Genomic DNA, 20,842 nt, shown 5'->3' with positions numbered 1-20,842 from the left:
CACCGATGTGCCAGTCATCCATGGCATCGTACCATGGCACACCGACGTTCCCGGACTTCACACACGAGAACAGAGCACAGTACACAGAGCTACGAATGTGCTTAGAGACTATGCTGTCCGACGTACCAGATGAACCGTACAAGTATGCTATCCTACTCAAGCACCTGAAGGTGCCCAGAGCGCACAATATAGCGCTGGCATATTCCAGCTCTACTACCCCATACACTGCGGCTCTAGTAGCCCTCGACCAACGTTATGGACGCATATGGGACTACGTGATACAGGAGATAAGAGACATTGACCGTCTCCCCCCAGCCAGAGACAACAGAGCATTAGATGACCTCGCTATCAAGGTACAGTCCCTGGTAGGGATGCTGGGGTCCCAAAAGGAAAAAGGGATCTATGAACTGTACGCTAACTCTAATGTAGAGAGGATACTAGAGAAGCTCCCTCCCGCCCGACAAGAGCGTTTTCGGCGGCAGAGAGACTACCGCGACCCCAACGGTCCAGAGGCATCCCTCCTAGACCTATCTGAGTTCCTCGCCAGGGAGGTCAGTAGCCTACGACTCGACACGTTCGTATGGAGTGGACCAAGCCCAAGACTCGGACCTCGGGGATCAACGGATAACCGCCGGCTGGTGACCGTTATGCACCAAGCCGAATCAGCACGAATATAGTCGGGTTAACTCGCTGACCGCTCGGCGCCAATCACGAGTATTGTTACAAAGGATCGGATTAAACCGAATATATATATTTATTGATTGATATATATTGCATAATATTTGTATATCGCTTGATATCCCTTGTATATTCCTTGTACATATACACGGAATATCCCTTGAGCCTACTACAGACCATAATATTTCATTCTCCTATTGGACAGCGGTCCACCGGCGCCAGGGACCAGCCTCCGGAGTCAGGTTCAAAGTCAACGTCAAGACATGTCTGGACATGCCCGGCCTTGCCCAGGGATACGCGACAGAAATGAGATTGGCACTAGTTTGTTCACCGTGCATATAAATACGGCGCAGGTGAATACAGAAGCACTTAGTCTAAGAGTTACCCAATAAGTTGAAGCCTCACCCACGATACAACGTGCGGTGAAGTATGGCCTGTTTGGCCCCAGAATAGAGCATTGAGACCGCGTGCAAATTAATAACTGAATTGTCAGAGTTTGGCGCTATACCGTCGAGTGCGACATATTTCTATTAAGTCAATAATAGTCTATTTGTGTATAGTGTATCGTGCGGCTAAAGTTCTACAGTGACCAGCATCTCCAACGCTTCCTCGTATTAGCTAGAGTTCTTATCCAGGCTGGGCTGCTTTCATTGCGCTTTCACCCGAGGAGACCTAGACGAGAACCGTGTGGACATGTACACTGGATTAATCTACCCGACGACTACATAGCCCTTTGCGGCTGGAATATATTTGCTTTGGTCCTGTGATTTATGGAGCGGAGAATCGCAGACGCCTGCACGTGTTGGATTTACCCCGCGAGGAGCCAAGTCGAGTCGGCGCCTCAGAGAGCCTGAGGCCGGCTAGCTTTCTTCACTGTGGAGCTACAGTCTACGGAGAACAGCTGTATTCGTCTGTGGATCAAGAGGCTATTGCACCGGCTCCTGTACCTGGAGTCTCCTTAGTCATCGTTGACCAGACTCTCTACTACCGACAGATCTTCTACCCCTGCTGGCTTACAACCAGGGGGACCCTTCCAGTATCTCCCGCTATATTACTAGTGTACCATAGATATAATTCCCTAAGATTCAGGTTGTATAATTACCTCCTGCGTAACCAGAGAATGGACATTCATTGTTGATTTGCCTACGCACATTCCTTTGCCTTACAAGTGCATTCAAAGTATAATCGAGAAGTATTATGTACCTTTTGCTGCAATAAATACTTAAAGACAACTTTGATTGGAACCGGTTCATTGTGGGAAGTGTTCATTATATTTAGATATCATGTACTGTATGGCCAGTAATTAAAGTACATAAAGCGGTAGTGGTTTAATGATACCATACTTATCAATACAGTCAGGGAATTGTACCCCTCAGTTACAATTGGTCCTTCGAACCGGATGGGTAACTAGTGTAATATTAATATAGTGGTATTAATATTGACATGGCCTATGATGAACACTCCACAAAACGGTTCTCCTAAAGTAGATCGCCCGCAGTGCAGACGGCAGCCACCTCCCTATCTAGAGGCATACACTGTCAGTCCAATACCTAGCTTTAAAAGGAAGTTAAATACGGATAGTAAAATTATGTCCAACCCTACCGACCAGGCTACCCCGCCAGTAGAGACCCTAGTGGGTTCTAACGTAACTGACCAAGCTCACGGGGGGGAGCAGGAGGGACATGACACGACTTTACCCCCCGACAACGCCAACGTCGAAGAAGTAGTCCCCGGAGAGCTCCAGGATAAAGAAAGCCCTCCCGGGACGGAACCCGACCCACCACAAGAAGAGACGCGCACCCAGGAGATGGATCTCCTCGGTACGCGACAGGAGAACGGATCTCCAACGAGTACTGCCGGGAGCCGATCGCCTCGACCGGCGTCTTCCCCCAGCGAGGCGGACAAGATGCTGGCACAGGCACTCATCGCCACCCTGGCAGCCTCTACCGAACGCGATCGACTTCAGGGTGAACGCGATCGACTCCAAGCGCGACAGACGAGCGAGCGCGAACAAGCTGCAGACGAACGAGAGCGCCTTCACGCGCAACTCCAAGCGCAAGCCCTCCGTGAACGCGAACATTCTGCAACCGAGCGAGAGCGCTTCCAGGCGCAACAAAGGAGTGAAGACGACCGCATAAGACCGGAGACCAGACGCCTCCAGACGGAAGAGAACATTGAGAGAAGCCGCGCCGATGCGCAGCACGCCGCAGCCAATGCGCAGTGCGACGCCGCCAATGCCCAGCGCGAAGCAGCGCGCGACGCCGCCCATGCCCAGCGCGAGGCAGAGCGCGACCGGCTGCAGGCGCAGCTGATGGACAAATTGATCACCATGGCGACACCCCCTCTCTCCGCACGGAGCTCCCGGAGATCGTCACGACAAGGGTCTAGGACACATTCCCCTACCTGACCAAGCGACCCGGGACCCCGCCAACAGGAGGATCCTGTCCACGTCTCCGAGCCCCCTCCCCGGCCGGTCCATACGAGACCCAGCAACCGGGAAGAACCGGACCACGCCGAGAGACTGAACAGAAGACTCCAGGTCCTAGCAGAGGAAGAGGAGGAATGTCAAGCCGACCAGCAGCAACGTACTCTGGACCAGGAGGCCCAGTACAGCCCCGACCAGCAGCAACGTACTCTGGACCAGGAGGTCCAGTACAGCCCAGACGTCAGCCCCGAGGCCCTGCGCTACAAACCCCAGACTCAACTCACGGGTGAGTTTGACGCACCGCCAGCCCCGAGGAACAGAACCTGGGTACCCGACCTTCGGTACCCACCAAGTACCAGCCCAAGACGACACGCAAGAGGAGACTCGCCTAGGAGGCCTCTCCCCCAACGCTCACCGATGTGCCAGTCATCCATGGCATCGTACCATGGCACACCGACGTTCCCGGACTTCACACACGAGAACAGAGCACAGTACACAGAGCTACGAATGTGCTTAGAGACTATGCTGTCCGACGTACCAGATGAACCGTACAAGTATGCTATCCTACTCAAGCACCTGAAGGTGCCCAGAGCGCACAATATAGCGCTGGCATATTCCAGCTCTACTACCCCATACACTGCGGCTCTAGTAGCCCTCGACCAACGTTATGGACGCATATGGGACTACGTGATACAGGAGATAAGAGACATTGACCGTCTCCCCCCAGCCAGAGACAACAGAGCATTAGATGACCTCGCTATCAAGGTACAGTCCCTGGTAGGGATGCTGGGGTCCCAAAAGGAAAAAGGGATCTATGAACTGTACGCTAACTCTAATGTAGAGAGGATACTAGAGAAGCTCCCTCCCGCCCGACAAGAGCGTTTTCGGCGGCAGAGAGACTACCGCGACCCCAACGGTCCAGAGGCATCCCTCCTAGACCTATCTGAGTTCCTCGCCAGGGAGGTCAGTAGCCTACGACTCGACACGTTCGTATGGAGTGGACCAAGCCCAAGACTCGGACCTCGGGGATCAACGGATAACCGCCGGCTGGTGACCGTTATGCACCAAGCCGAATCAGCACGAATATAGTCGGGTTAACTCGCTGACCGCTCGGCGCCAATCACGAGTATTGTTACAAAGGATCGGATTAAACCGAATATATATATTTATTGATTGATATATATTGCATAATATTTGTATATCGCTTGATATCCCTTGTATATTCCTTGTACATATACACGGAATATCCCTTGAGCCTACTACAGACCATAATATTTCATTCTCCTATTGGACAGCGGTCCACCGGCGCCAGGGACCAGCCTCCGGAGTCAGGTTCAAAGTCAACGTCAAGACATGTCTGGACATGCCCGGCCTTGCCCAGGGATACGCGACAGAAATGAGATTGGCACTAGTTTGTTCACCGTGCATATAAATACGGCGCAGGTGAATACAGAAGCACTTAGTCTAAGAGTTACCCAATAAGTTGAAGCCTCACCCACGATACAACGTGCGGTGAAGTATGGCCTGTTTGGCCCCAGAATAGAGCATTGAGACCGCGTGCGAATTAATAACTGAATTGTCAGAGTTTGGCGCTATACCGTCGAGTGCGACATATTTCTATTAAGTCAATAATAGTCTATTTGTGTATAGTGTATCGTGCGGCTAAAGTTCTACAGTGACCAGCATCTCCAACGCTTCCTCGTATTAGCTAGAGTTCTTATCCAGGCTGGGCTGCTTTCATTGCGCTTTCACCCGAGGAGACCTAGACGAGAACCGTGTGGACATGTACACTGGATTAATCTACCCGACGACTACATAGCCCTTTGCGGCTGGAATATATTTGCTTTGGTCCTGTGATTTATGGAGCGGAGAATCGCAGACGCCTGCACGTGTTGGATTTACCCCGCGAGGAGCCAAGTCGAGTCGGCGCCTCAGAGAGCCTGAGGCCGGCTAGCTTTCTTCACTGTGGAGCTACAGTCTACGGAGAACAGCTGTATTCGTCTGTGGATCAAGAGGCTATTGCACCGGCTCCTGTACCTGGAGTCTCCTTAGTCATCGTTGACCAGACTCTCTACTACCGACAGATCTTCTACCCCTGCTGGCTTACAACCAGGGGGACCCTTCCAGTATCTCCCGCTATATTACTAGTGTACCATAGATATAATTCCCTAAGATTCAGGTTGTATAATTACCTCCTGCGTAACCAGAGAATGGACATTCATTGTTGATTTGCCTACGCACATTCCTTTGCCTTACAAGTGCATTCAAAGTATAATCGAGAAGTATTATGTACCTTTTGCTGCAATAAATACTTAAAGACAACTTTGATTGGAACCGGTTCATTGTGGGAAGTGTTCATTATATTTAGATATCATGTACTGTATGGCCAGTAATTAAAGTACATAAAGCGGTAGTGGTTTAATGATACCATACTTATCAATACAGTCAGGGAATTGTACCCCTCAGTTACAATTGGTCCTTCGAACCGGATGGGTAACTAGTGTAATATTAATATAGTGGTATTAATATTGACATGGCCTATGATGAACACTCCACAAAACGGTTCTCCTAAAGTAGATCGCCCGCAGTGCAGACGGCAGCCACCTCCCTATCTAGAGGCATACACTGTCAGTCCAATACCTAGCTTTAAAAGGAAGTTAAATACGGATAGTAAAATTATGTCCAACCCTACCGACCAGGCTACCCCGCCAGTAGAGACCCTAGTGGGTTCTAACGTAACTGACCAAGCTCACGGGGGGGAGCAGGAGGGACATGACACGACTTTACCCCCCGACAACGCCAACGTCGAAGAAGTAGTCCCCGGAGAGCTCCAGGATAAAGAAAGCCCTCCCGGGACGGAACCCGACCCACCACAAGAAGAGACGCGCACCCAGGAGATGGATCTCCTCGGTACGCGACAGGAGAACGGATCTCCAACGAGTACTGCCGGGAGCCGATCGCCTCGACCGGCGTCTTCCCCCAGCGAGGCGGACAAGATGCTGGCACAGGCACTCATCGCCACCCTGGCAGCCTCTACCGAACGCGATCGACTTCAGGGTGAACGCGATCGACTCCAAGCGCGACAGACGAGCGAGCGCGAACAAGCTGCAGACGAACGAGAGCGCCTTCACGCGCAACTCCAAGCGCAAGCCCTCCGTGAACGCGAACATTCTGCAACCGAGCGAGAGCGCTTCCAGGCGCAACAAAGGAGTGAAGACGACCGCATAAGACCGGAGACCAGACGCCTCCAGACGGAAGAGAACATTGAGAGAAGCCGCGCCGATGCGCAGCACGCCGCAGCCAATGCGCAGTGCGACGCCGCCAATGCCCAGCGCGAAGCAGCGCGCGACGCCGCCCATGCCCAGCGCGAGGCAGAGCGCGACCGGCTGCAGGCGCAGCTGATGGACAAATTGATCACCATGGCGACACCCCCTCTCTCCGCACGGAGCTCCCGGAGATCGTCACGACAAGGGTCTAGGACACATTCCCCTACCTGACCAAGCGACCCGGGACCCCGCCAACAGGAGGATCCTGTCCACGTCTCCGAGCCCCCTCCCCGGCCGGTCCATACGAGACCCAGCAACCGGGAAGAACCGGACCACGCCGAGAGACTGAACAGAAGACTCCAGGTCCTAGCAGAGGAAGAGGAGGAGGAAGAGGAGGAATGTCAAGCCGACCAGCAGCAACGTACTCTGGACCAGGAGGCCCAGTACAGCCCCGACCAGCAGCAACGTACTCTGGACCAGGAGGTCCAGTACAGCCCAGACGTCAGCCCCGAGGCCCTGCGCTACAAACCCCCGACTCAACTCACGGGTGAGTTTGACGCACCGCCAGCCCCGAGGAACAGAACCTGGGTACCCGACCTTCGGTACCCACCAAGTACCAGCCCAAGACGACACGCACGAGGAGACTCGCCTAGGAGGCCTCTCCCCCAACGCTCACCGATGTGCCAGTCATCCATGGCATCGTACCATGGCACACCGACATTCCCGGACTTCACACACGAGAACAGAGCACAGTACACAGAGCTACGAATGTGCTTAGAGACTATGCTGTCCGACGTACCAGATGAACCGTACAAGTATGCTATCCTACTCAAGCACCTGAAGGTGCCCAGAGCGCACAATATAGCGCTGGCATATTCCAGCTCTACTACCCCATACACTGCGGCTCTAGTAGCCCTCGACCAACGTTATGGACGCATATGGGACTACGTGATACAGGAGATAAGAGACATTGACCGTCTCCCCCCAGCCAGAGACAACAGAGCATTAGATGACCTCGCTATCAAGGTACAGTCCCTGGTAGGGATGCTGGGGTCCCAAAAGGAAAAAGGGATCTATGAACTGTACGCTAACTCTAATGTAGAGAGGATACTAGAGAAGCTCCCTCCCGCCCGACAAGAGCGTTTTCGGCGGCAGAGAGACTACCGCGACCCCAACGGTCCAGAGGCATCCCTCCTAGACCTATCTGAGTTCCTCGCCAGGGAGGTCAGTAGCCTACGACTCGACACGTTCGTATGGAGTGGACCAAGCCCAAGACTCGGACCTCGGGGATCAACGGATAACCGCCGGCTGGTGACCGTTATGCACCAAGCCGAATCAGTACCGCAGCACAAGAACCACCACACCCCCTCGACGAAAGAGGACCAGTGGAAGATTGAGTGCCAGTACTGTGAGGGAGAACATCGGCTGTACCAATGCGACACTTTCGGGAAGCTGACCACGGACGAGGTGAGTCAGTGGATCAAGGACCACCGCCGCTGCTTCCGCTGCGCGCGCAGCCACCTAGCAGCTGAGTGCCGCTTGAAGAAGAAGTGCAGCAGGTGCGGTGGCACCCACTTGGAGGTCCTGCATGACATCAACAGGCGTCAGCCAGGACAACAGAGTGGGCCCGTCGCGGTAATGTACCATGCCGAGGCGGTGGCACCAGTACCGAAGAGCCACCAGACCGCTCCCTGGTGTCCCGACTGCTACAGCAGACACTGGGAGTCACGGTGCGACTCGCACCAGATAGATTCTGTGTCACCACAGACAGGTGACAACCCCCCGGCAAAGGAGGTATGGAAGATCGACTGTACGTACTGCCGAGGAGGACACTGGCTGGACCAGTGCGACGTGTTCCCGGAACTGACCATCGCCGAAATGGAGCAGTGGATTGCGTCTGACCCCCCACAAGCCGGTCACCGCCGATTCTTGTGCGAGGATAACATGATAAGAATAGCCCGACGAGGCAACCGACCAACAGGAGTGCTCCACATAGACCCCAAGCAGAGCGGGACCCCCCGAGTGCTCCTCAAAGTGGTCAGAGTGCTCCTGAGCTGCGAGGACAAGGTCCTGGACACTTACGCCGTCCTGGACGATGGGTCTGAAAAGACTCCTTCTCGCTTCCGCAGCAGCCCAGTTGGGCCTGCGGGGTGTCAAAGATACCATGACCATACGCACCATCAGAAGGGACCAGAAGACCATAAAAGGTGAAAAGGTCTCCTTCAAGATAGCAGCGGTGGACCAGCCCGAGAAGCAGTATAATATAACCAACGTCTTCACCAGCCACGACATAGGCCTGTCTCAGTACACCTACCCCATCCCACAGCTGATGGCTAAGTATGTGCACCTACGTCAACTACCTATACCGCTTATCGACGGCGCCACACCGACCCTGCTCATCGGCTCCGACCACGCAGACCTCATTCTCCCAATTGAGGCGGCCCACATCGGACCCAAAGGATGCCCAGTCGCGGTTCAGACCCGACTGGGATGGACGCTCCAGGGCCCCCTCTACGGACTTGACAGTCAACCCACGTCTACACGCTGCCTACACACAAAGGCGAGCGACACCGGCCACTCCCTCGTACAGCAGAGGCTATTGACAGCGAGAGGCCCGTGAGAGAACCGTGGGCACCAGAGGGAGTTCGGAACTCCACCCCCCTCAGCTGCGCTTCAGACGTAGCTGACCTCGAACCCAGCACCCCGAGCGACTCCTTGACTGGGCGGCCGGGACCGGCCCCTCCTCAGACGGGGTACAGAGCAAACAAGAGAAACAGACGGAGGAGGAGGAGGCACAGCCAAGCACAGATCAAAGCAGTCTCAGGCCCGCTTCCTCCTAAGCCCCCCTTCATCCCGTCCAGTCGTCATGACCATAGACCAGTCACTACCCCGAGCTGCGTGGCCGGCCGGCCGCGTAAGCAAAGTGACCACTGGTGCCGACGGAAAGGTCAGAGTGGCAGAATTGCTCGTCCAAGGGCGGACCTACAACCGACCCGTGGCGAGGCTGATAGAACTGCCAAGGCTCCCCGATACTATCGATGACGACCATGACCCCATGACTTTGTGAACTGACCGACCCCTCACAACAGACATTGAGTAGTGGACAGTGCGGTTAATCTGTCTCTGCTTAGCTAATTAGGTGGGACTAATTAGGGGGCGGCTGTTACAAAGGATCAGATTAAACCGAATATATATATTTATTGATTGATATATATTGCATAATATTTGTATATCGTTTGATATCCCTTGTATATTCCTTGTACATATACACGGAATATCCCTTTAGCCTACTACAGACCATAATATTTCATTCTCCTATTGGACAGCGGTCCACCGGCGCCAGGGACCAGCCTCCGGAGTCAGGTTCAAAGTCACCGTCAAGACATGTCTGGACATGCCCGGCCTTGCCCAGGGATACGCGACAGAAATGAGATTGGCACTAGTTTGTTCACCGTGCATATAAATACGGCGCAGGTGAATACAGAAGCACTTAGTCTAAGAGTTACCCAATAAGTTGAAGCCTCACCCACGATACAACGTGCGGTGAAGTATGGCCTGTTTGGCCCAAGAATAGAGCATTGAGACCGCGTGCAAATTAATAACTGAATTGTCAGAGTTTGGCGCTATACCGTCGAGTGCGACATATTTCTATTAAGTCAATAATAGTCTATTTGTGTATAGTGTATCGTGCGGCTAAAGTTCTACAGTGACCAGCATCTCCAACGCTTCCTCGTATTAGCTAGAGTTCTTATCCAGGCTGGGCTGCTTTCATTGCGCTTTCACCCGAGGAGACCTAGACGAGAACCGTGTGGACATGTACACTGGATTAATCTACCCGACGACTACATAGCCCTTTGCGGCTGGAATATATTTGCTTTGGTCCTGTGATTTATGGAGCGGAGAATCGCCGACGCCTGCACGTGTTGGATTTACCCCGCGAGGAGCCAAGTCGAGTCGGCGCCTCAGAGAGCCTGAGGCCGGCTAGCTTTCTTCACTGTGGACCTACAGTCTACGGAGAACAGCTGTATTCGTCTGTGGATCAAGAGGCTATTGCACCGGCTCCTGTACCTGGAGTCTCCTTAGTCATCGTTGACCAGACTCTCTACTACCGACAGATCTTCTACCCCTGCTGGCTTACAACCAGGGGGACCCTTCCAGTATCTCCCGCTATATTACTAGTGTACCATAGATATAATTCCCTAAGATTCAGGTTGTATAATTACCTCCTGCGTAACCAGAGAATGGACATTCATTGTTGATTTGCCTACGCACATTCCTTTGCCTTACAAGTGCATTCAAAGTATAATCGAGAAGTATTATGTACCTTTTGCTGCAATAAATACTTAAAGACAACTTTGATTGGAACCGGTTCATTGTGGGAAGTGTTCATTATATTTAGATATCATGTACTGTATGGCCAGTAATTAAAGTACATAAAGCGGTAGTGGTTTAATGATACCATACTTATCAATACAGTCAGGGAATTGTACCCCTCAGTTACAAGTATAGTCGGATTTTCGTCGTTATTTATTTTATTCGCTATATCCATTCATTTTCATCCATCCAGCCTGATGTTATCATTGGAAATCGGTCTGAGCTCGCAAAAGGGCAAATACCGCCGCCTACGCCTTCCAGCTGGTATTGCACTCCATTGGAAATGGTCTGGTTTCTTTTCTGGGACGATCCGCCCGTTCATGTGTAACACTCGGTAATGTGGGACGGACCTCCACAAGCAGTATTTGGAATGGCGATCAGATAATTGGATTATTTCTTTTGCATTACATCAGATACAAGGTAAGAACACTATATATAAATTTGATCGTTGATCTGATATTTCTTTCTACCCCGATCGAAGCTGTCTCTGTGTGTGGCTGTGTGCCGTTGGGTTGCAGGAGGTGGCGGGGGAGCCCGCGCTACTTGGGCCATTTCATTCTTGCATGGGGAAGGATAATAATGATAATCTAGCATTGATTTCAGGAAGATTCGATAATCAGGTGAAAAATTACAACGTGTTTAGTGTATTCCACTAAAGGGCTATTATCGCGTCTTTCCCTGGAATTACTCAGAAGCACCCAAACTATAATCATATTCAAAACGGAAATGTACCAATGAAAAAACAATCTGTTTCGTGGATGTTGACGGGAAGCAACGCACTGACAGTTGACGGGTGTATTAGACCCATAGATATAATATAAGATATATTTTAAGCACTCGCAAGTGAACAAAGCGCCCCATTGACTTACAGCGCTGGCGTAATAGCGCCCTCTGGCGCCCCGACCCGTGGCGCAGAATGAGTTAAGCTGCAATGGTGTCGAAAATAAAGAAATAATAATTTTTTATGAATAAATAAAAGCTTTATAAATAGAATTTATTTGTCTTTTATAATCATTCATCCAAAGTACATTTTACTGAATAGTACATACATTTTTTAATTCATCATATGATTAAAAAAATTTGTGTATAAGGGGCAATAAAACATAAAATTAATCTAATTTACAATCTCTCCCAAATCACATACAGTAACAAATACAGTCTTAACACTTTCAGAGCCCAAGCTTAATCTTGATTTACAGCTTGAATGCCCACCATCCACTTCAATGTTAGCGTTAATAACGCCTAATCTATGTTTTAAATTATGGCTATGTGTCTAATCTGCCTGTCGCTTATCAATGACTCGTTTTCCAGTCAACATTGTCGAAGCGGATTGTTTTTTTATCTGTTCATTTTTGTTTTATAGCATTTTGAAAAGCACTAGTTTTCAAGGAAAATATTAATATTCCATGATAATCGCCCTTTTCTGGAATATTCTAGAATACACAAACGTTGTAATATTTCGGCCTATTTATGAATCGTTTTCAAATAAACGCTAGATTATCGATAGTATATGTGTACGTATGCACGCTATATAGGCGATCTGAAAAATCGATTCTCTGATTTCCTCAAAGTGATCGCGCACATACAGACCCATCACACATAGGGCGAATGCTGAGATCTCAGCGAATACAATTCTGATTATCCCAAGACTTGTAAAATAGATTCCTTACCTCAGATCAGATGTTCTCCAAAAAGATCATTCCAATTCCTGATCGCCATTCCAAAAATTTATCGTTTTTATTGATCCAACGCTACATACTGTACATATGTGTTCCACGCTGTTCTGAGGCTCCACAATTAATCTGATCGGCTCGGGTTACATGCCTGAGAAGTAAAATGTGGATTCCGGATTTTTCTTTTCTCATCCATTTTCATTGAGTCCATTCCAAAAGGGTGCATTACCATCTGGGAGACGATAGGGGGCGGTTTTTTCACATCTGATCTCCTACAGGGGCTGCATACCAACGGGAGACTCGGTTGATGAAATATGAATTCAGATCGCTAATAAAAAAATAAAACACTAATTGTCGTGGTGGGCATTCAGGCATTGGGTTGATAAAACGTCTTATCACGTGGTGGGCACTGAAAGTGTTAAAGGAACACGGCAACTTTTTGGGAAATAGCTCATTTGCCATCTACCCTGAAGTTAAGACAAGCAGATACATACCCTTTTCTTCTCTGTGCATGCATTAGGCTTAGGGAACAGCCGCACCGTTAGCCTAGAAGTAGGTGTGCCAGTGTACCCTAGTTCCCAACAGTCACAAAATACACTCCAAATACAACTCCAGAACTTTCCTGTAAACATGTTGTGACCTGTGTATTTACCACGTGAAGAAATAATAATAATAAAAAAACAAATGTATTAGACATTTTCGTTTTCTAAGCAGATATATACTCTGAATTTTTTTTTCAAAAAGCAACAGGGCTTTTGACGTGATGAAATCACTGCGCCCAGGCAAAAAATTGTTCAGAGTATATATCTGCTTAGAAAACGAAAATGTCTAATTATAATATTTTTTTCTCCACGTGGTAAATACACAGGTCACAACATGTTTGCAGGAACGTTTTGCAGTTGTATTTGGAGTGTATTTCGTGACTGTTGGGAACTAGGCTAAACTGGCACACCTACTTCCAGTGAATGACGCTAAGCTAGGCTAACGGTGCAGCTGTTCCCTAAGCCTAATGCATGCACAGAGAAGAAGGTTATGTATCTGCTTGTCTAACTCCAGGGTAGATGGCAAATAAGCTAATTTCCCCAAAAGTTGGCGTGTTACTTAGTCTATCTATGCTTCTTGATTGTATATTAAATCATAGTCTTAATTGTTTGTTTTGCACAATACATGATGGCTACAGTCTTAATTGTTTTGTTTTGCATAATAAATGACAGCTATAGTCTTAATTGTTTGTTTTGTATAATGTCGAAGATGTCGTTTGTATAAAGAATATTCAATCATTGCCTTTTGTGTTGGTACAGAAGTCATTAGTTTGCTATCGAATCCGGCTGTCAGCGTTGCCTCCGGCTTGGGCCGGCCATCATACTGACTCAATTGGCAGTCAGCGGGAGGGGAGTCGGTGGGTGGTAATCTGGTCGTTGTAAACAGCGACTCCTACAGGTCGTTCAGGGCGCCTGCACAGCAAGGACAGGAGATGTCGAGGGTAGTGTGAGCCTTCCACACGTTACGCCTCGCCAATGAGAGTCCGCGCTGGCAGGTGAAAAGAAGTGGCTGTCTCACTCCGCATGTATCGGAGGGGACATGCGATAGATTCTTCAACCCTCCCTACGGCGACCAGTGGGGGGCACATGCGAGCAACGATCAAGACAGGGGAGGGGGGAATTGGCATGACTAAATTGGGATTGGAGAAAAACAGAAAAAAGGAGAAAGTGGATACAAAAAATAACGAAGTCATTCGTTTGCGTTTGTGCATTGTTTAATTGCAGACAACAGATGTTTGAGTTCGATGCAAAATCATCAGCGAAGGACGAGGATGCGTTCCACTTTGTGAGCTATGTTCCCGTTAACGGTAGACTATATGAGCTGGACGGGCTTCGAGAGGGGCCCATCGACCTGGGTAAGCGGCAGCAATTAGTGGAGCTATAAAAGTCCACCAGGAATGTCATTATTTATTCATTGGACCATACTTAAAAAAGTTCAAAACCATGCAATGTAATTATTTATTCATTGGACCGTACTTAAAACCTATGCAATGTGATTATTTATTCATTGGATCGTACTTGAACATTTTAAACGATACAAAACGCAGGAATCAGCCATTTTTACATTAGAGGGGCTTTTTAAGAGACCTTTCACCTAGCGTTGAATAGCACTCTTAACACGTTGATTGCCAGCGTGGCATGCACTATTTATCGTTGAATGCCACCACCCACTTAAATGATAGCGCTCTAAACGCATAATCTATGTCTTAAATTATGGCTGTGTCTAATCTGCCCGTCGCTTATCAATGACTTGTTTGCAGTCAACATTGTCGAAACTGATTGTTTTTTAATCGGTTCATTTCCGTTTTATAGCATTTTGAAAAGCCCTCGTTTTCTTGAAAGTTTCAGGAAAATATATAGATTCCGTGATAAACGGCATTTACTGGAATATTCTGGAATACACAAAAAACTGAAATTTTTCGGCCTATTTATGAATAGTTTTCAAATAAACGCTAGATTATCGATAGTATATGTGTACTTATGCACGCTAGAGAGGCGATCTGAAAAATATATTCTCATTTCCTGATCAGCACCCCCCCCCCCCCCCCCACCAGTCTAATCCAATGGGGTGCAGTACCACAGGGAGAGACAATAGGGGGGCGGTATTTTCCCAATGGAGCTCAGAGAGTCTGCAGCACTAGCGTGAGGCTCGATTGATGAAATATTAATTCAAATTGCTTATAAAAAAAAATACGACAAACAAACGCTATATAGCGTTGGTGGCATGCAACAGTCGGCATGAACTAACGACAAAACACGTCCGTGGCACTCAAAGTGTTAATTCCGACCATTTCACCATAAACTGACTAAACTTTACAATGACTCAGCAATTAGGTTTGCTACAAATGCCCCCTTTTCAACACATCACTGTGACATCTGTAAATTGGCCATCGTTACTCTTTACCCTCTTTGGTCTGACCCTTCCTTATTTGAATCACTTACTCCCTATAACACCAGAGCTGCTCACAATCTCTTGCTAGATGTTCGCCATATTAACACTTCTTTAGATCAATCATCCTTCCAATTTTCTGCTCCCAGCAGTTGGAACGAGATGCAAAAGACTTTTGAAAATGAACAAATTGATCCCCCTCACCACTTTTAACACTTTCAGTGCCAGCAGGGGGCGCACGATTTAGTGCTTGAATGCCCACATCCACTCCAATGTTAACATCGCCTAATCTATGTTTTAAATTATGGCTATGTGTCTAATCTGCCCGTCGCATTATCAATGACTCATTTCCAGTCAACATTGTCGAAGCAGATTGTTTTTTTATCGGTTCATTTCCGTTTGATAGCATTTTGAAAAGCACTCTGTTTCACGGAAAAAAGAAGACATTCTATGATAATCGCCCTTTACTGGAATATTTTAGAACGTTGTCATTTTGCGGCCTATTTATGAATCGTTTTCAAATAAACGCTAGATTATCGATAGTATATGTGTACGTGTGCACGCTAGTGCCGCGCGCTGAAAATCGATTCTCTCAGTTCCTGATCACTCTTAAGAGTCAAACAGCCATATCACATAATCACATAAAAGCTTATATCTCCGTGAAAACGGGTCTGATTATCCTATGACTGGTAACATAGATTCTTTACCTGAGATCAGATGGTATCCAAATGGATTATTCCAATTCCTGATCGCCATTCGAAAAAATCGATCCTTTTATTGATCCCACGAGTATACTGTAAAAACACATACCGTACTTTTCGGACTATAAGCCGCGGCTTTTCCCCCCATTTTTCGACCCTGCGGCTTATATAACGGTGCGGCTTATATGTGGACAAAACCTGAAAATCGAAATATTGCTTTTTTTACTGCATTGAAATGTTATTTATCTGTTCCCTTATTTACTTAATAAAACTTGTAAGTTAATTCTTGTTATTTGTCTGACAGTATTGTGTCCCAATGGGAGTCATTCTCTGTAGAGGTGGGAGTCATTCTCTGTAGAGGTGGGAACTTTTAGCTAAATATAAGAACGGCCATGCACCACCACCCACAGATCGAGCAATCAATCTGTCAATCCTTTCCGTGTCGGGTGAGGTTTCCCGTGTTGAATCAAATTAAGCCGCAGGCTCCACTCCTTACATATGGTAATTAAACATTAAAACACATGCAGCTTATATATGTACACATCATTAAATTTAGCTGCTGCGGCTTATAGTCAGGTGCGGCTTATAGTGCGAAAAGTACGGTAATCCCCGCTGCTCTGTGGCTCCAGAGTGGAGCTGATCGACCCCGGCTGCATGAGTGAGAAGTAAAATGTGGAGTCCGGATATTTTTTTCTCATTCATTTTCATTGAATCCCATCCAAAAGGGTGAATTACCATCTGGGAGACGATAGGGGGCGCTTTTTCACATCTGAGTGCCTGGAGTGGCTGATTTTCCAACGGTAGACTTGGTTGATGAAATATGATTTCAGATCGCTAATAAATAAAAAAACAAGAAAATACGAGAATTCTTGTGAGTGGGCAGAAAACTCGGGTTGGGCAATCAAAGTGTTCGGGCAATCAAATCGCAGAGTTGTTTACGCACACCTGCAACTGTCACCCAGCCTTTTAACTGTAATCTGACTGTTCTGCTTCATTTATTACATACCTTGTAATTGTATTTGTTTGTTTGATGTGTTTTTTAATTATGCGTTATGTTATTGTGTTTTAATAATTAGTGCTAATGACCCAAGTGCTAACAATTAAACACAGGCCTCCACATAATGACGTTTGTTTCCCTCTCTTTCATACTTTGTTCCAGGTGCCTGCAATCAGGATGATTGGATCAATGCCGTCCGACCCGTGATCGAGAAAAGAATACAGAAGTGAGTATTCGCATTCCTTTTTATTTAGTTTTGTGTATCCAAATGCATGCTTTACTAGTGTTGTCACAATACCAACATTTTGACTTTGATACCGATACCAGTCTGAGTATCGCGAGAACGTGAGTCGTGGCTTTAGGCAGAATCACAAAATATTTGTGCACGTAGCGTAGCAAATGCTGCGGTCACAAAATGGTTAGGAAAAGTTAGACTTACGTAGTACCTACTTACTGGTCACAGGAGTCTTCAATAATGTTTGCATGGTAATCCATTTTGTGAATTCACCATTCATCAGGTACAGTGAAGGAGAGATCAGATTTAACCTGATGGCCATTGTGTCTGAGAGGAAGATGATTTACGACAGGAAGATCGCAGAGCTCCAGACCCAGCTGACTGAAGTAGGTACTGCCGCCAGCGGTCAAACTGAACACTTATCAAACTGATATTTGATGACCTTCTCCTTGAGGTGTTCACATGTGGAATTATATCACTTGAGACTTTCAGGTCTTGACCCCTTTTCAAAGTTACTGTTGCTTACAACAAATGTTTAATTTAATTTAATTTCAAACCTTTATTTCAACTCGTAACGTAAGACACTGAGTTTACCCTCATTTACAGAGATAACAAGCTTACAAAACAAGACATGTTTTATCAGCAATTTTATACATAGACACAATAAATAAGGATTAAAAAATCGGTTACAAGTCGACACACAGTGGTCGGATTCCGACATACTTTTAAATGCAGCAAAAGAAGGAAGAACCTTCAGTTGGAGGGCATTCCAGGTGTAGGAAGCATCATACGGAAAAGCCGTTTTCCTTGTTCAGAGCGACTAAGCTGTTTGGTCAACCCTTAGTTCAAACATAGCCTAGTTATAGCTCTGACTTACACATTGCTAAAATGGTGCAGTGGTTAGCACTGTTGCCTCACAGCAAGAAGGTCCTGGGTTCGAAGATGTTGATTATATGTGCACTGTCCCTGGGTAAAAAAATCTAAATAAACTTAAGATAGAAGTGGTTGACCATATAAATTAATTACAACATAACCCTAAGTAACAATTAAATATTTATCCAGACCCTTAATACATTGTCTGCCATGCATTGTACCCATCCTTAACACTTTAATCGCCGAAGACGCTGTCAGCGTCTTTCCCCGCCATGCTTATTCTGCCGAAGACGCTGGACAGCGTCTTTGATATCAATATTTCAAAAATCTGTGATCGAAATCATATTTCTCCCCCGGAGACATTATATGTACTGGTGAGCCCCTCTCAATTCTCCAACGGTTCAAGAGCGCCATCTGGTGGCCGATCGGCCGCTCGCCCAAACAGGAAGTGATGCGGATGAAGTGGTGCTCACCCATATTTCGTCCGGGCACTCGCTATCATTAGCAGGACTCCATCTTGACACAATGGATGTCGATCGGTTACCAATAACTCGATAAACAACATGATTTGGACGTATATACTATTATACAACCTGGAAATGGATCGGATATTTCGACATCCCATAATAGAAAAATGTCTGTTCCACGCTCATCTCCCAACGGCGAGAGGAAGCTACGGTGAGTTTCAGCGTTATTTTTTAATGTCTTCGATACTAACTGCTCTAATGTTCATATCACCCACACTAGATGAATGATATAACGTTGCCCACGGAATTATAAACGACCCCCCCCATCCGGTCAACATCAGATCATACGTAGTAACTCCTAGAAACACGTCCAGTTGACATTTTTTATCTCGCACAGATTCCTACCAAACTGTATTTGATCATCAATATAATGCATTTAGGGCTATAAATCAAGTTCTGGAGAAAGCTGCAGAAAACGATAAACACATACTTATACTTTAGACCGTATTTTAGTATGAATATGTGAATGAAAAAGTATAACGTTGCTACACCCTGAACAATAGATATAGGACGTTGAATGGGCCATAGTAATGTCAATTTAGCAATACAATTTAAAAAGTTATTGCCCTGCAAAGAAGGGGAACTTCTCCATGTTAAATAGGGCTGGCGAGGGATGGTAAATTATGAATTTAACCCCGGCGATCAAAGTGTTAACACTTTCAGTGCCGGCCGTGTTTTCCTTTTTACCCTGTTTAATGCCACCATCCACGGCCAATGTTAACGTTAATATCGCCTAATCTATGTTTTAAATTATGGCTATGTGTCTAATCTGCCCGTCGCTTATCAAAGACTCATTTTCCAGTCAACATTGGCAAGGCAGATTGTATTTTTATCGCTTCATTTCCGTTTGATAGCATTTTGAAAATCACCCGTTTTCTGGGGGAAAACAACCCATGCCTATGATAATCGCCTTTTACTGGAATATTCCAGAACGTTGTCATTTGTCGGCCTATTTATGAATCGTTTTCAAATAAACGCTAGATGATCGTATATGTGTGCGCACGCACGCTCGTGCCGTGCGCTGATAATCGCTGCTCTTATTTCCTCATGGCTTTTACAGTCAAAACAGCCATATCACATATCACATAAACGCTTATATATCCGTGAAAACGAGTCTGATTATCCTAACACTGATAACATAGATTCCTTACCTGAGGTCAGATGGTATCCAAATGGTTTATTCCAATTTCCGATCGCCATTCAAAAAAATCGATAAATGTATTGATCCATCGTGTGTACAGTATAACACATGATCTGCGCGGCTCAGAGGCTCCAGAATGAACTCTAGTAGACCCCGGCTGCATCAGTGAGAAGTAAAATGTGGAGTCAGAAATCCGTTCTCCCATTCACTTTCATTGAGTCCATTCCAAAAGGGTGATTTACCATCTGGGAGACGATAGGGGGTGCTTTTTTCACATCTGAGCGCCGGCGGTCCCTGGATCTCCAACGGTAGGCTCGCGTGATGCAATATGATTTCAGATCGCAAAAAAAATACCAGAGAATACTCGTGACCGTAGCATTCAACGGTCGGGGCGTAAACCCGAGAAAAGCCGTGAGTGGCACTCAAAGTGTTAAGCCCAGTCTGCCAGTGCTGTGACCCTATGCAGATGTTTACCTTCTTTGCAGGGCTATAACTTTTTTAATATTATAGCTATATCGACATTACTATGGCCCATTCAACATCGGGTATCTATCGTTCCGGATGTGGGAACGTTATATTTTTTCATTCATACATTGTTGTGTTAGTACCGTCGAGAATATAAGTATGTTTTTAAGGTTTTCTGCAGTAATTCCTAAAACGCGAGTTATAGGCTCACGCATATGATAGATTATCGATTCTTTCGCTATATTAAAAAATTCAAATTGTTATGATCGGTATACATTATGCTTCATCATGCATGAAGGAAAGGGGAAGGGGGGGTCATTTATAATTCCTTGATCGTCCGTAACGGCTTTATTTAGTATCAGTTGATATGTTGATTAGATGGATTGCTGTGAAATGAATAAACAATCGGGCTGAAAATAACGTTATATTCCTCTTACCGTTCGCTGATGAGACTGGAGGAAAAATATTCCAATTATTTGACGTCGATCTGCTAGATCCATTTCCCGTTTGTATGACGCAATAAACGCCAATCATATTGATTATTGCGTTTCGAAAG

General features: G+C 47.0%; 1 protein-coding gene across 1 annotated transcript in view; it reads left to right on the top strand.

The window, feature by feature from the left end:
- Positions 1–20,842, top strand: part of uchl5 (ubiquitin carboxyl-terminal hydrolase L5) — a 50,183-nt gene that overhangs the window by 14,112 nt on the left and 15,229 nt on the right. The window contains exons 6-8 of the mRNA XM_084336688.1: positions 14,183–14,313; positions 17,208–17,271; positions 17,564–17,666. Coding sequence (XP_084192814.1) covers positions 14,183–14,313; positions 17,208–17,271; positions 17,564–17,666 — 298 coding nt within the window. The remainder of the gene's footprint in view (positions 1–14,182; positions 14,314–17,207; positions 17,272–17,563; positions 17,667–20,842) is intronic.

Source organism: Notolepis coatsorum, assembly GCF_963971535.1.
Source record: "Notolepis coatsorum genome assembly, chromosome: 2".
Lineage (NCBI taxonomy): Eukaryota > Metazoa > Chordata > Actinopteri > Aulopiformes > Paralepididae > Notolepis > Notolepis coatsorum.
This window is presented reverse-complemented; position numbering and strand designations above follow the sequence as displayed.